This window comes from Narcine bancroftii, chromosome 1 (assembly GCF_036971445.1).
Source record: "Narcine bancroftii isolate sNarBan1 chromosome 1, sNarBan1.hap1, whole genome shotgun sequence".
In the NCBI taxonomy this organism is placed as follows: Eukaryota; Metazoa; Chordata; class Chondrichthyes; order Torpediniformes; family Narcinidae; genus Narcine; species Narcine bancroftii.
Window position 1 is genome coordinate 366709161 of NC_091469.1, and position 15606 is coordinate 366724766.

The 15606-nt window shown below is 39.3% G+C and overlaps 1 protein-coding gene across 1 annotated transcript in view; it reads right to left on the minus strand.

Moving 5' to 3' along the window:
- The window catches only part of LOC138758395 (E3 ubiquitin-protein ligase HECW1-like), a 284362-nt gene that overhangs the window by 172887 nt on the left and 95869 nt on the right, over positions 1 to 15606 (minus strand). The window contains exon 8 of the mRNA XM_069927283.1: positions 5459 to 5609. Coding sequence (XP_069783384.1) covers positions 5459 to 5609 — 151 coding nt within the window. The remainder of the gene's footprint in view (positions 1 to 5458; positions 5610 to 15606) is intronic.

Consider the following 15606-nt stretch of genomic DNA (forward strand, 5'->3'; position numbering starts at 1 on the left):
TTGGCTATCGATTCCAATTGATTGCAGGTAAAGCGTACACCTCTGCTTAAACAGGTCGATATTTCCAGTCCGATTGACAGCATTAGGAGTTTTTAAACTCTCCATATTTTATCTGCTGATATCGACTATTATTCACTATGCAGTCTGGTCGATATTTCCAGTCCAATTGACAGCATTAGGAGTTTTTAAACTCTCCATATTTTATCTGCTGATATCAACTATTATTCACTATGCAGTCTGTGGGTTTTTTCTTTCACTCCAGTGCACAGCAGAACTGGTCTGTTTCTTCCACTCCTGGTATTTCTTTTATTACAATAAAGAAACTTGTTTTTTTTTTAAACAACTATATTTATTAACTAAGCAAACAGCACTAAGGTCAGAACCTACACATGCTAGACCTCATGTGGAGGCATCCATCTTGAATTTACCCAAGATACAACAGTATTCCCAAGATGCAACATTCCCCAGCTGCTACACACTCTGATGTCTCAGACTCCTCCTGGTGGTAACACTATATCACTACACAGACACATGTTGCTAACCAATTCCTGGGCACAAGTTTTGATATGGCTCTGTGAATGGCAGAGGAATTCCTTTATAGTTTGTCCTCTGTAATGCCTTTCCAATGACTCTATCAACCTGGATTTTGTGGCTTACAGTGAATCAAGGATGTTGTTCATGACAATTACACCTTCCCACCCTCTTTTTGTGGGTTTTTGTACTGGTACTTGTCATGATAGACAATTAATTTTGCATCAGAGACTTCACTGGAAATCAGAAGCACAACGAAGCAATGGCCTGCACTAACACTTAGGAAATCCAAAACATGTTCTCAAAGCAAAAAGCTACAAATAAAGGGGTTTATTGATGGATAAAACATTTACATTGCCATTTTAAATCCTTATATTATGTAAAATCAGAAGAAACAACTTACCACCATTGTAAACATTAGCTCATTAAACCAAAGAGGGAGATTGATGTATTGAGGGTAAACACCATTTTAGGTTTACTGGATTAATTCAGAGTCATTAGTGCAGAAATATAGGGTTCACCCCAACATTTCCATACTGACCTCCAAGTGTCCTTCTGCATTCAAACTTGAATGGACATGCTTCAACTTTAAAAAAAATGTATCTATTACTCAAGTACGGAAACTTCAGCTCATCTCTGTGTTCCAACGTGGCCTTTCCTGCCATGATATAGGTTCATCAGTCAGAATGGCAACTTCTTCTGATTTTTACATTTAATGGCACATGGGCTCATGACAAAAGCATGTTCTTTATTTTACCCTTTCATAACTTTGAACATAATAACCTTGCTGTTATTTTTTTTCCCTATAAAATTTGGACCATTATTGGCTTTTAGTGTTTGCAGTAAATTAAAATGAAACTGCAATTAATAGAACAGGAAAACACAATTAATTTTTGAGCTTCATATTAGTCTCATTACATGGCCTGGTGTTATCTTTCTGTGTCCATCTGATTTCTTATTGTGATTGGAAACAAATGACTATTCAATTTCTTCAAATGAAAATGAAAGGACAGATAATCATAGAATATGCATCAGGGCTATCCTGTCATATGGTCCTGCAAGCACCACCATCTTTTGAAGGATAGGAGTAGGAATTTTCTTTCATATACCTGTATTTTCTTTAACAAAAGGATGTTTATAATTGCCAAGTATAAATCACTGTTTTCAATGTCATTGCTTATCCCACATCTGACTACTTTTCCAGTCTAATTTTATGTAGCATGACAAATGTTTCCTTGACATTATGCCAATAATTCAGAAAGCTTACTTAGCACTCCCTAAATTAAACCAGTTTTACAATGTTCCTTTATTAGCAACAAAGAAGAGACAATTGCAACATTCATTTGAAGACCTTGAGTTCACTGATGTGGTGAATTAATTGTATCTTCTTTGATTGTTGTTAACAATTGGATACTTTCCTGAATTAGATGCCCCCAGAAATACAAGATGCTCTGGAAAATGTTAGATTAAAAGCATTTTAATTTGCTAATGCTAATTTAATGTTTTGAATTATGATCAGTGGCTACAAGTATATTTAATTGTTCATAAATAATATTTGAAAACCATATTGTTTGAAATAATGGGAATATGAATTCCATGGAAAGAAACAAATTTGTTCTGGATCAGTGAATGCTCAACTAGTCATCTGGGTTAGTTCCAAGGATAGGATAAGGCAGTGTTTCTGATATACTCACAGTCTGGAAGTACTGTCCAAAAAGCAGCTTGGATCAATTACAATATCCAGAGATCAAGATAGTTATTGACAGTCTTTGCAAGTAATTCAAAGCAGAAACTGGGATGTAAAAGCCTGCTCGATGGTAGAGTAAATTTAGGTTTCCACACTGGATTAAACAACTTAAAGGAGAATTCCACTGAGAAGTGAGGAATTCCACAAATTCTAACCAATGATCTGAGTTTAGAAGTAGTGCAAATTGGAAATGTTGATGCTTTAAGTCTGATGACTTTGCCAAAGAAATAACTCAGCTTCAGGTAGGTCGCTGAAAGTAGAAAGAAACTGGCCAGATATACAAGGTTATCAATCGAGAAGGGAATAACAGAATGCCAACTGAAGAAGAATAGGAGAGCAATGAATCAGCATGGACTGATGAAAGAGGAATCATGTTTGACTAATCTATTGGAGTTCTTTGAGGATGTAACTGGATGGGAGATCCAGTGAATGTGATTTGTTTACATTTTCAGAAGGCTTTCTATTATTGTCTCACACAGGGGTTCATCAAAATGGCTACTTGGAATTAAGGGTATTATTTCTGATCTGGATTTTTAGAGCAGAGAGAAAGCAAAGAGTAGGAACAATCAGGTTTTTCTCTGGTTGGTAGAAATTTGGTAGAGGAGACAAAATGTCATATTTCCAGAAAGACAAGACAGTGCAGAGGCTAGAATATGAAGCACAAAACAACTCAGTGGGTTGAGCAGCAACTATGGGTGAAAAGCATTTGTTGATGTTTTGGGTTGAGACTCTGCACCACTGGCACTGAGAGTGGAGAGGGACGATAGCTGGTATAAAGAGGAGGGGAAGAGTGGTTGACACAGGGGTCAGGTGGGGTGAAGGATGACAGAGAGATGGAGCCAGGTGGGGGAGGGTGAGTGGTGGAATTGGGAGACAGGGACAGGTGAGTGATGGGTCGAAGCAAGCAAAGAGAACAAAAAAGAGCAGGTGGAGTCAGGGGAGGGAAGGGGTGCGAGAGGGTGAAGGCAGAAGCAGCTGCTGAAGGATGATGAGTGGGAAGCTGATCATGGGAATCATTGGGGGAGAGTTGAAGGGCAGATGGAACTAAGTGGGGGAAGGAATCCAATGAGCGAAATGCTTGGGGAGTAGGTGGATAGAACAAGGAGAGTGAGGGAGATGAAAATGGGTGATGGGGGGAGGTATGGGAAATGAAAAATGGGAGGGTCAGAAATGGATCTGAAGGGGAGAGAGGGGAAAATACAGGAAGTAAGGGTTCCCTGAACTTGGAAAATTCAATGCTCAGACTGTGAGTAGGAAGGAATACAAAGGGAGGGGCTACAAACAAACTGAGTAAGTGGAATACAATGTGAAAAATCTGGTCACTAACTTTGGTGAAATTAAAACATTTTTAAAATGATACAGATTGGGAAATGTTGATGTTCAAAGGAGCAGGGTGCCCTTGTATGTGCTGCGACAACCTAACACGCAGGTGAGGCAAGCAATTAGGGAGAAAATGACCCACTGGCTAGAATTGCAAGAGTATGAGGAAAGTTGTAAAAATGTCACGTCATTCATGTGGGGTCCCGCAGTGAGACCCCACCTGGCGCACTGGGCACAAATTTAGTCTCTTTCCCATAATGAGAGTACACAGAGGATTTCAAAGAATCCTAAGCTGGTGGGTTTGCCACATGAGAAGTGTAGAGGTTAAAACCTTGTGTTTATGGTTTGCGGTTGTTTTATGACTTTCCCTTTAAGAAAGATTGTTCTTTTTGTAGAATTACTATAGCTACTATGATGTCATGCGTCGTAATATCCAAGCAGAGCTCGTACTCATTCTTGGAATAACCATGGAAGAAACGCGAGCTCTCAGAAACTTGTCTTTGAATTCATCATTATTATTCATTATTAATCATTTATTATCATTTCAATTCATTTATATTTGTTTTAAGTTGAGTGTCATTATCATTTACAATATGCTTTAATTTACTCATTGTTAACAAGTGCAAAGCTATGAAAATGTTTATTTGCTCAACCTTTTTCTTTCCTCTTTAAGTAATCCCTATGCCATAGGTGCTGTGAGATTAGTAAGGGATTGCTTAAGGTGGTATGTGGGTGGAAAGAAAAAGTTTGAAAACCACTGTTTTAATCGTACCTAATTGACTCATTATGTGCAATTTCATAACTCCAAAGGAAATGGGCCAATGACAATTTTTCTAGCAAAATATTTCAATAACAATTCTCAACCTTCCCTTCTCACTCACATACCACCTTAAGCAATCCCTTACTAATCGCAGAGCACCGATGGCATAGGGATTACTTAAAGAGGCATGTAAGTGGAAAGAAAAAGGTTGAGAACCACTGACCTATACTTTCTGGAGTTTATAGGGTAATCTTACAAAATTCTCTCAAGGCTCAACGGGGTAAAATGTCCATTAGTGCAGGAGTAGGCCAATCTCCTCAGGCCTGCTCCACCATTTAAAGTGATCAGAGCAGATCTGCCCTCGGACTTGATTTTCAAAACCTTTTTGACTTCCCTGTTTAAATAGCTTTTATGATATTGCCTCTGCCACCTTGCAGGGAAGAGAATTCCAGAGATACACCAGCCTCTTCAATCAAGAACCAAGAATCTATCTCAGAATAAGGAGTGGACCATTTAAGACAGAGATTAAAAAAACTTTGGTACTTAGAGAGAGGATGGTAGCTGCGGAATTCTCCACCCCACAGGTGCCTGTGAAGGCTCAGTCATGAATTTCAGGACATTAAAGTGACGATTCAAAGTTCCCACACTTTCAGGCAGTATATTCCAAGTCCTGACTATTGGCTTCATAAAATGTTTTTCTTCAAGCTACTTCTGATTACCTTGTCAGTTATCTCAATATAGAACATAACAGCACTGTGATGATACAACCAGCAGCCTACTGCAGGGGGTGATCTCTGTACCTGCAGGAAGACCACCTAAGGGGCTGACTCCACCTGGCTGGCTGTCAATCAGCCGACCTGAATCGCCCCTTCCTGAGCCAGTCACATGGGGAGCCACCAAGGCATGAACTGATGTTCAGACTTTTACTGGAATAAAGCCTGTTGTACAGTCTTTAGAGTTTGTGCTTGCTTGCTGCTACCTCAGCGCATTGCAAGCACACGCACACACATCTCAGAAGAATGAAGGACTTTCCAGCCGTATTTCTCACTTAACCCTGATTTTACAGAGTGCGCAGTGCCTCGTCTGAATGAATCACATACCGTCGGTTAAGTTGCTCCATTTGCTGGATGGAGTTGGACCGCCGCAAACCATCAAGTGTAGTGGCAGCTGTGGGTCGCTGCCATGTTGTGGTACGGTTCACATGATCCACGTAGAAAACTCTCCCGTGACTATCAATGCGTGCTTCCCAGTCTGGAATTTAACAAGATTCATCATTAGCTTCTAAGTTGGTAAATTTAAGAATTTAAATTTCATGGAGAAACAAAATCCAGAACATTTTATTGCACTACAATCCCAGCATCTGCAGGCTTTTAAGTTGAACTCTGTCATAAAAATCTGTTATTTTATAGGGTCAATTTACTGTTGCAAGAAAAGGAGCATTTCTTCTTCGGTGGGGGGTGGGGGGCAATTCAAATGAGCCAATATTTTCCATTTGCTGTGATAAAATCACAAGTGATAAACCCAGCAAAAGAAGAAAACTTGCTGACAATGTTAAAATATGGTTGAGTAAGAATAATGTCGGCCTGGTCTTGGAAATAAATGTTATTTTGTAAACGGGAAATATTTTAAAGAGCCCATTAAATAAATCCCATACTCCACAAATATTGAAAGAATATTTCTAGCCGCTCTCTCACGTTCTTTGTCCCTTGCCCCTGGTCTTAGATATTTCAGCAGATGGAGCATCGGAGAATTTATAATCATACTGAGAGGGTCTGACCGGACTCCAGAATTAGAATTAGAACACAATATCATGGTTCAAGAAACAATCATCTGAAGGAAAATTACATATGGCCATGAATTGTTGGTCTTACCAGTGAGGCCCAAATTCCTATAAATTAGCCACAAAGTCCATATTCAAGCTCATGAAACTCATTTATTCTGCTGTGTCACAATGTCCAAAATAAAGAGATGCTCGTAGAAAGTCAGCAGTTCAGGCAACAATAGCAGAAAGTGACAGAGTCAGAATTTCCAAATGAAGCTCCTTCATCGTGAATTCAGATATAAGGTTTTTGACCTGAAATGTTCACCCTGCACAAATGCTGTCTTTTTTTTTTTCCACTGGGTTTTCTTAGCTCTTTCTGCTTTTACTTTAGATTTGCAGCATCAGCGTGTTTTTAAAAATTTTATTTTCACACTAACATGACCAAGAATGACTTAGGCAGTAAAAACAATCAGTGCTGAAGGTGCGGGGGTTAAAATTAGACAATAAGTTGTCACCAAGACACATCTAGTAGGTTTCCAATCAGGCTGGCCATGTTTTGGATTGTTTCAGGAAATCTGGATAAGGGTACAGATACAAAACATCAAACTCCAGGATTCCAGAGATAACGTCAATAAAACAATTGAACAATTTCGTGGATACATGTGATCAGCCAATAACCCAAAGGATCTTAAAACACTATTTGTTCTCTTTAACAGCAAGGATATGATGAAGTGGGAAAGTGGGCCAAGGTATGGCAGATAGAATTTAACTTGGGTAAGTGTGAGGTAAACCTGGGCAGGAATTTCAGAGTGAATGGTAGGAGCCTAGGGAATGCTGTCGAATAGAGAGACTTGGGGTGCAGGTGCATAGTAGTGATACAGGGAGACAGGGTGGTGAAGAAGGCATTTGGTATACTTCCCTTTATTGGGAATGTAGTGTTACATCTGTACAGGCCATTAATGACCCTGCCCTTGGAGTATTGTGTGCAATTTATGCCACTCACATTAAGCCGGAATGGGTGTGGTCAAGATTAATGAGAATATTACTGAAACTGGTGCAGGGTTGGGGGTGGGGCTTGTCTTATCGGAAGAAACTGGATAGGCAGGAACTTTTCTCCCTGGAACATGGGAGGCTGAGTGAGGACCTCAGTCTTTTTCCCAGAACGGGTGAATCTAAAATCAGAGGGTATAGATTTAAGGTGAGAAGGGAAAAATTTTTAAGTGGTGTGAGGGGCATCTTTTTAACACAGAGGGTGGTGAATATATGGAATGAGCTGACTGACGAAGTGGCAATAATGAAAAGAAATATTTATATTTGGTTCTGTTGTCCCATTGGTTGAGCCTTCAATAGGAAATGAATGACATTGAGCAATCCCTAGGTATAGAGGATAACACTCTGGCAGTGGATCTCCAAACTGTATCCTCATGCAAGAACACAAGATCTTCTTTCATCATCAGGTGGGGATTGTGGTGGAACACAGTAATGTGGCTGGCCCTCCTCCGATCTGATAACTCCTCCCTGTAGTTTCCCAATAAAGGATGAGAACCCTATTCTTCTCTCTCAATTCCAGCCTTGGATCTGGGCCAGAACCATGTAGTTGTATGCTGGATGTTTTAGGACATTAAAGCCTTCAACCACGTGCTTCGTGTCTGCGTGAGGTTATTGATTGTGCTACAGGGATGTTTTCTGATTGCACAAGATTCAATTTGAGTCCAATATCTTTAAAAGAAAATGAAGCAATTAATGCTCATATCTAATAAAACCCAAGCCACATTTGTGCATGAGATCAGTGTTAAGTGACATTTGCACTGCAAATGTGCAAGGAATAAAGATCTTGAGTAAGAGAACATCTGCCTTCCTAACTTTGGCACTTAAAGGTTTAAATAATACGGAGATCTCCAACAATCTGGGTGGAGTGGAATGAAAGTGGCAGTATTTTTCTTTTTCTTTGGCTTGGCTTCGTGGACGAAGATTTATGGAGGGGTAAATGTCCACATCAGCTGCAGGCTCGTTTGTGGCTGACAAGTCCGATGCGGGACAGGCAGACACGGTTGCAGGGGAAAATTGGTAGGTTGGGGTTGGGTGTTGGGTCTTTCCTCCTTTGTCCGTGAGGTGGGCTCTGCGGTCTTCTTCAAAGGAGGTTGCTGCCCACCGAACTGTGAGGCATCAAGATGCACGGTTTGTTTTAGTCTTAGTCTTTAGTTGTTAGGGGGAGATGCCGAGATTGGTATTGTATTAACTATGTTACTTTATACTTGTATTACTTTATTTTGTATTTTTTCTGTACGTGAATTACTTACTTTCTTTATATGTTAAAATTAATAAATAAAGTTTTGAAAAAAAAAAAGATGCACGGTTTGAGGCGATATCAGCCCACTGGCGGTGGTCAATGTGGCAGGCACCAAGAGATTTCTTTAGGCAGTCCTTGTACCTCTTCTTTGGTGCACCTCTGTCACGGTGGCCAGTGGAGAGCTCGCCATATAACACGATCTTGGGAAGGCGATGGTCCTCCATTCTGGAGACGTGACCTACCCAGCGCAGTTGGATCTTCAACAGCGTGGATTCGATGCTGTCGGCCTCTGCCATCTCGAGTGCTTCGATGTTAGGGATGAAGTCGCTCCAATGAAGGTTGAGGATGGAGCGGAGACAAAACGGTCAACCAGTTTACTTATCTCGGCTGCACCATTTCATCGGATGCAAGGATCGACAACGAGATAGACAACAGACTCGCCAATGCAAATAGTGCCTTTGGAAGACTACACAAAAGAGTCTGGAAAAACAACCAACTGAAAAACCTCACAAAGATTAGCATATACAGAGCCGTTGTCATACCCACACTCCTGTTCGGCTCCGAATCATGGGTCCTCTACCAGCATCACCTACGGCTCCTAGAACGCTTCTAGGAGTATTAGCAGTATTAGCATTGATGAAAAACTCATGGAGACCATTGATAAAAAATAATTGTGGCTCTAAGATTAGGTGAGAAGCTGGGAATCCTGTGGGAATTCATATCATTACACATCAAAGCCGTTCCACTAGAAATAAGGCATAAGACAGATGTGAAATGGAACTCGCTCCATTTGCTAAGGTGAATGCAGCTCCAACAGCACTTGAAACCTCAGTATTACCTACGACAAGGCAGTCTGCCTGACTGCCACCTTATCAACCATACTGGACATTCATTTATTCTCTTCCACCACCAGAAAACAGCAACTGCAATGTGCATTATTCACAAAATGCACTGGTTACTCACCTTGGCCACTATGGCAACCCCTCCCAAACCCACAATCTCTGCCATCAGGAAGAGTGAGGACAGAGGTACATAAGAACTCCACAAGTGCAAGATCTCCTCCAAGACGCTCGCCATCCTAACTTGGAAATAAATCACTCATTCTTTACTGTCACTGAGTCTGCCAAGTAACTTCACCAGAATGTTTGTAGCAGTTCAAGAGAGGTCTCAGAAATACCTTCTCTTTTTCTTTAAATAAAAACTTTTTTTTTCCAAAGATATACATAGTAACATTTTAAATATACAATATATTAAACTTTATCTTACAACACAACAAACAAAACAAACAAAACAAAATTGTCCCTCTCCTCCCCACCCCCCCCCCCCATTGATACAGATCCATTCATCAGAGTTTACATATCTTTTAATATATAAGAGCACAATTGGGGAAACTATGTTTTTGTATGTATAGTAGTTACTTTTATAACTTTTTTTTTCCTTTTTAATACTGTATCTGGGCCAGAAATATCTTCTCAAAGGCAATTAGTGCTGGACAATAAATGCTGGCTTTTCCAGCACTTGGAAATCCTGAATTAATTAAAGAGGCTTATTTCCACCTCTGTGGCAAAACCTATCTGTACTCTTAGAACATTACAGTACAGAATGGGCCTTTCAGCCCACAATATTAAATTTATCAAATTTTTCAACATCTGTGGAGTGAGAAATAGAGCTAATAAGTTCAGGTTAGTAATCTTTTAACTCATTAGGTACAGACTAAGGTTTTACTCATTGCTCTAAGGTCATAGCTTGCTTGCAGTTCCTTCCGTTGATCTAGTTTATTGTTTCTCTCTTCTGAACTATGCTTTGGAGCATTTTTAACAGTAAAATTAATGCAAACATGCCAGTTGTTGCAAAACATTTACTTTTACATGTTAGTTCTTTATAAGGGAGGATAAGGCATTACTGTGGTTAAAAAGATACTGAGTTACTTCAACCTGTATGTGCATGTGACATAACAACATGAAAAATAAACAGAGTTAAAATGTTGTAGGCTTTTGTAATTTTGGCTTCATGCTTAAGATTACCTCACAGTGTGTTAATGCAATAGCAGGCACAATCTTGTCGCAGAGTCAAAGAAGAGTACATCATGGAAATAGGTCCATCTACACTAGTCCCATATTAGTCGCGTATCCTTCCATTTTGCATTTTCAAAGGTCTGTTTAAATTACTCTTAAACGTGGTGATTGTATGTGATTCCACCACTTCCCCTGTCAGCGCATTCCATTTGTAACTCAGTTTAAAATACTTTCCCCTTAAATCCCATTTAAATCTCTTTCCACTCACCTTAAACCAATGACAATGCTGGAGAAAGTCAGCAGGTCAAACAGCAAAGATAAAGATACACTGACCAGCATTGTATTTTTACTTCAATCACTGTGTCTGCAGACTTTCATGTTTTACTTAAACCAATGTTATCTTGTTTTCAAGAAAAAAGATTCAGACCATCCAACCTGTCGATGCCTCTTATTAATTTTATGCTCCTCTGATGGATCACCCCTCAGCCCAACCCAACACCCCCCCCCACTTAGCTAAAGGGAAAACAAGCCCATCTCATTCAGTCTCTGCCCACCCAGAACTAATCCAAGCAAGATCCTGTTGAATCTCCTATCCACTCTCTCCAGTATATCCTTCCTGCAGTGATGTGACCAGAGATTCCAAATACAGTCAAACCAGTGTTTTGTAATGTTGCAACATTGTGCCCCAACTCTTATATTCCATGCCCTGATTTAATAAGGCAGGTATTATAATCACCTTCAGGGAATTATAGAATGGAACTCCAAGATCCCCAAGTTCAATAACATGCCTTAGCACTCTACTATTTACTTTATAGGTCCTCCTCATAAATATCTGTTTGAGTTTGCAAAATTCATTGTCTTGCCTTGTTGGGATTAAATTCCAAGAGCCAACGGCCAACATATGGACTGTTCATCTGATCTCTATCTTGCAGGTGCCTTAATTAAATGTTGGCTCAGCCTGTGAAGCCCATAATCCCGTGAATGAATAAAAAAAATCTTTTCTTAAAACTTATTTTTCTAATGTTTAATTATTTATTAGATTATTTCTTAATTATTTCCCAATGAATATCAAAAGGTTTTAAAATATAATAAATCCTTGATATGATTCGAGAGAAGGTAAGGTTCCACTCCTGCCTTTCCTCCTGTCAACAGCTGTCAGGGATTCTGGGAATCCTTCCTTGTGACTACTCATACTTGAAGCCTCACTACACTTTTGCAGGAGCCTCTTGGTTGTAGAGGGTCCATTCATTTGATACATCTGGGCATTTGGGTATCAGAGCTCCTGTGTCTGGATTGATTATACTCAATGTCCTGCCCACCCACTCAAAATTCCATGAGTCTATGATCTGGCACCTGAATATAATTGTGCAATTCCTCACATTTCTCTTTGTGGGATTTTCATTTTTGCAAAATGGCTGAATGTGTGCATTTATTTTCTTTCTATAAATATAGTTCTGCAACAGATGATACAACTCCTTCCCTTTAAGATGCTAATATGAAATGTGAAACGGACTCAAATTAAATACCGAACTGACAAGGAAACATCGACACTGTTCACAGTTTATAAAGCTAGGAAAGCTTTCAGTGAGAATTTTAAACTATTCCAACTAAAGATCTGTCTGCCTTAAATGATCTAACAGAGTGAAATGAAACTAAACACAGAACTGAGATATTGCTGGCTGAACAAAAAACAATGTTCGAGTAGACCAGCAGGTCAAACAGTGTCCATTATATAGTAAAGATAAAAATACATAACTGACGTTTTGGGCGTGAGCCCTTCATCAAGGTATAGAAAAATGTTGGTTATTTATTTTTATCTCTGATATACAAAGGATACTGTTTGACCTGGTGACTTACTCAAACATTATGTTTTTATTTCATCTTTAGTGTCTGCAGACTTTTATGTTTTACATATCGTTGACTAATATTTTGTAATTAATAAATATGGAACAGGATGTCACCACTGCTCACGCAGCCAATCAGAGGGTGAAGCCACCATTGTGTCGCTCAGTGGGGGCTGTCCCCAGCCTTGCCTGTCAATCAATGCCCCACTCGTCTGCACAGAGCCAATCATCACTGGATGAAGGTGCACCCCAAACCCAATTGTGACGTCAGTGGGTGGACAGACTCCAGCCCATCTTGCCTGTCAATCAACAGTCGGTGATTCTGCAATGGCAGAGGAGGTAACGTCACCAGGGGACTGGTCTTCTCTAGTCAGGACCGACTTCTGAGTGGAGACCTCCCCTCCAACCCCACCCCGTGACATCAGGGGGCCTCCGATTGATTAAATGTAAATTAGAGGCAACAAATGATTTCAACGTGGAGAATGGTGATTACTTTCTTACTATGTCAGGTCTTTTAAACTGTAATTGATGATTGGTGTTCCGTGATTTCCAAGTGCTCCCCAAAAGGGTTCCATGAGCTAAAAAGTTTGGGAAGCCATGCTCCAGCAGATTCCATTTGGCCTCAGATTGGAGTCTCTTGTACGTTTCCGAATATGGACTAGCTGTTCAAACATTCTTTATATATATTTAATCATAAAACGTTAAATATTCCATTCTTGTCACTGACATAAATGTGAACTTTTTATCTTTCTTAATGTTAATATAATAACTTGGGCAAGAGATTATTAAATACATTTATTCCCTAAAAAATTACAATAAACAAATATTAGCTGAAAAGGCAATGTGAAATTTTAAAAAATCTTTTATCACAGGAATCAACTAGTGGACCTTCTGCCTACCCTGAGAGTTCTCATCAGTGATTCTCACCTGAGTTTATATTCCCCCAGATGTTAAATACAAAAAGGCACTTGTGGAACTACATGATTGGGGCAGCAGGGTTGGTGTAGCAGTTAGTGCAATGCCTTTACAGTGCCAGCGAATGGGACTGCGGTTCGTAACCCGTGCTGTCTGTAAGAAATTTGTATGTTTTCCCTGTGTCTGCGTGGGTTTTCCCCAGGGGTTCTGGTTCCCTCCCACCATTCAAAAATGTACTGGAGTGTAGGTTAATTGGGTATAAATTGGGAGGCACGGGCCAAAATGGCCTGTTACTGCGTTGTATGTCTAAATTTAAAAATCATAATTGGTAACTTTAACTAGGCTTGTCTCAAGAAAATCCTGCCCAATTACCACCAGCATATAACCTGCTGTACTTGAGGTCCCTGCGCACTTAATCACGAATGCATACTATTCTGTCCCAAGACCACATTTTGGCAAGTCGGATCACCTGGCTGTGTTCTTTCTGCCTTTATACAGACAGAGCTTAACAAGAGAAGTTCCAGATAATCCATACTGTCCATAACCAAGGATAATGTGTGGGCTCCCTTCAGGGAGTGTGAATTCAAGGAAAGCATCTGTTCTGGATTGAGTACTGAAAATCTGAGCTGAACAGCTTGCCAATGTATTCAAAGATAGGATTGGTAAGAACATCTCCTCCACAATCTCCATAAGTACTGGAGCATAAGACGGGCTGCATACTTAGCACCTTGCTCTATTCACTTTACACATATGACTGTGTGGCTCGGTACAACAACACACCATCTATTAATTTGCTGACAATACCACTGCTTCTACTCACTCAGGAGTTTGTAGAGGTTTAGTATGACATTGGAAATCTTGGAAAACTGTGAAAAATGTGAGTGAAAATCCCCACAAAAGGTGATGGACACAGCCCAGGACATTAGAGGCAAAACTCTCCTCACCATCAAGAAAATCTATGTGGAGAACAGCAACAATCATCAAGGATCCATATTACCCAGGATGTGCTACTCTAGCTGTTGCCATCAGTAAAGAGGCATAGGTGCGACAAGGCCTGTGCTACCAGGTTCAGGAACAGTTGCTACTCCTCTATTGTCAGACTCCTAAACAACAAACTCAGTTCAGAGACTCATTTAAGGACTCTTTCTCTGTGCATTATTTATGTCTGAATATTTATTGCACACTTTGTTTACATTTCTTTCTTTTAGTAATGTATGTTTTCTTGAATACAGTTTCTTTTGCACTACCAATAGTAGAAATTCTGCCTGGCCCACAGGGAAAAGAATCTCAGGGTTGCTTGTAATGTTATGTATGCACTCTAACAACAAATCTGAACTTTGCACTTTTCTCTGCATTGCCTTCAGTGCAAATACAAGCTTTTTTAAATTTGGAGATAAAAATAACATACTCTACTCCAGGTATTAATACATCAAAACTTTATACTCCACACCCCTTCAGGAAAGGCTAATATGCCAATAGTTTTATGAATTATTTCCTGTCTCAGGATGTTAACTTTTTACTTCATGTACTTGGACAGCTAAATCCAGTGACAAGGCAATATTTTGTCACCAAGCTCAGTTTAAACATACTTTACTTTTTTAGTTCCTCCTTCTGAGGTGGATATCTGAATATTTCTTTGAAACTTTTACTCCCATTAGATTTAATGATTAAAGTACATAGGTGTGTTTCAGTTTTTGCATCAAATACTGTAAAGAGTTAAAGAACATCTTTAGTTATTCCATTTTTAATCACTGGCATAAATTTTAATCTTTCATTTTTCTTAATTTAAAAATCTTGCCCAAGTGATCAATAAATGCATTTTCTTCTGTAATAAACCACCAGGAAGTGATATTAAGTGAAAAGACACTGTGATCTAGAGTCTTTGCATGCGATTAATGGGTTGATAAATTAATGGGGCAAAAACCATATCATAATGCTCTCGCTGTTAATCTTTTTAAGATGGCAAAGATATCAAACATGAAAGTTAGACAAAAGTCAATTGATACTTTAAAAATTATTTCTGAATGGGTTTTACGCTATATGAATAGAAATGATTAAAACGGGTGGAATGTAAATTCAAAAGAACTCCCACTCACTCCTGAAGAAGATGCTTATGGAATATATTGTGCCCACAAACAGCCCAGAAAACAAGACTTTTAGAGATAAATATAGATGATCTCAAAATAAAATGCAGAATTCCTAAACAGTTCTAATTATCAGTTTGATTAAAATTTTAAATGAAGTCAATTTTTATTATGTTCGATAAATATTCAGAAATAAATCATTTGATGATAATTCATAATTCAGCATGATATCCTTGGTAATACTGAACCCTAGTGTTCTTACAAAAAGTAAGAAGAGAAGAAAGGGCAAGCCATCTGTCCCCACAACCATGTGAGTTTGCTTTGCCATCCACCATGAC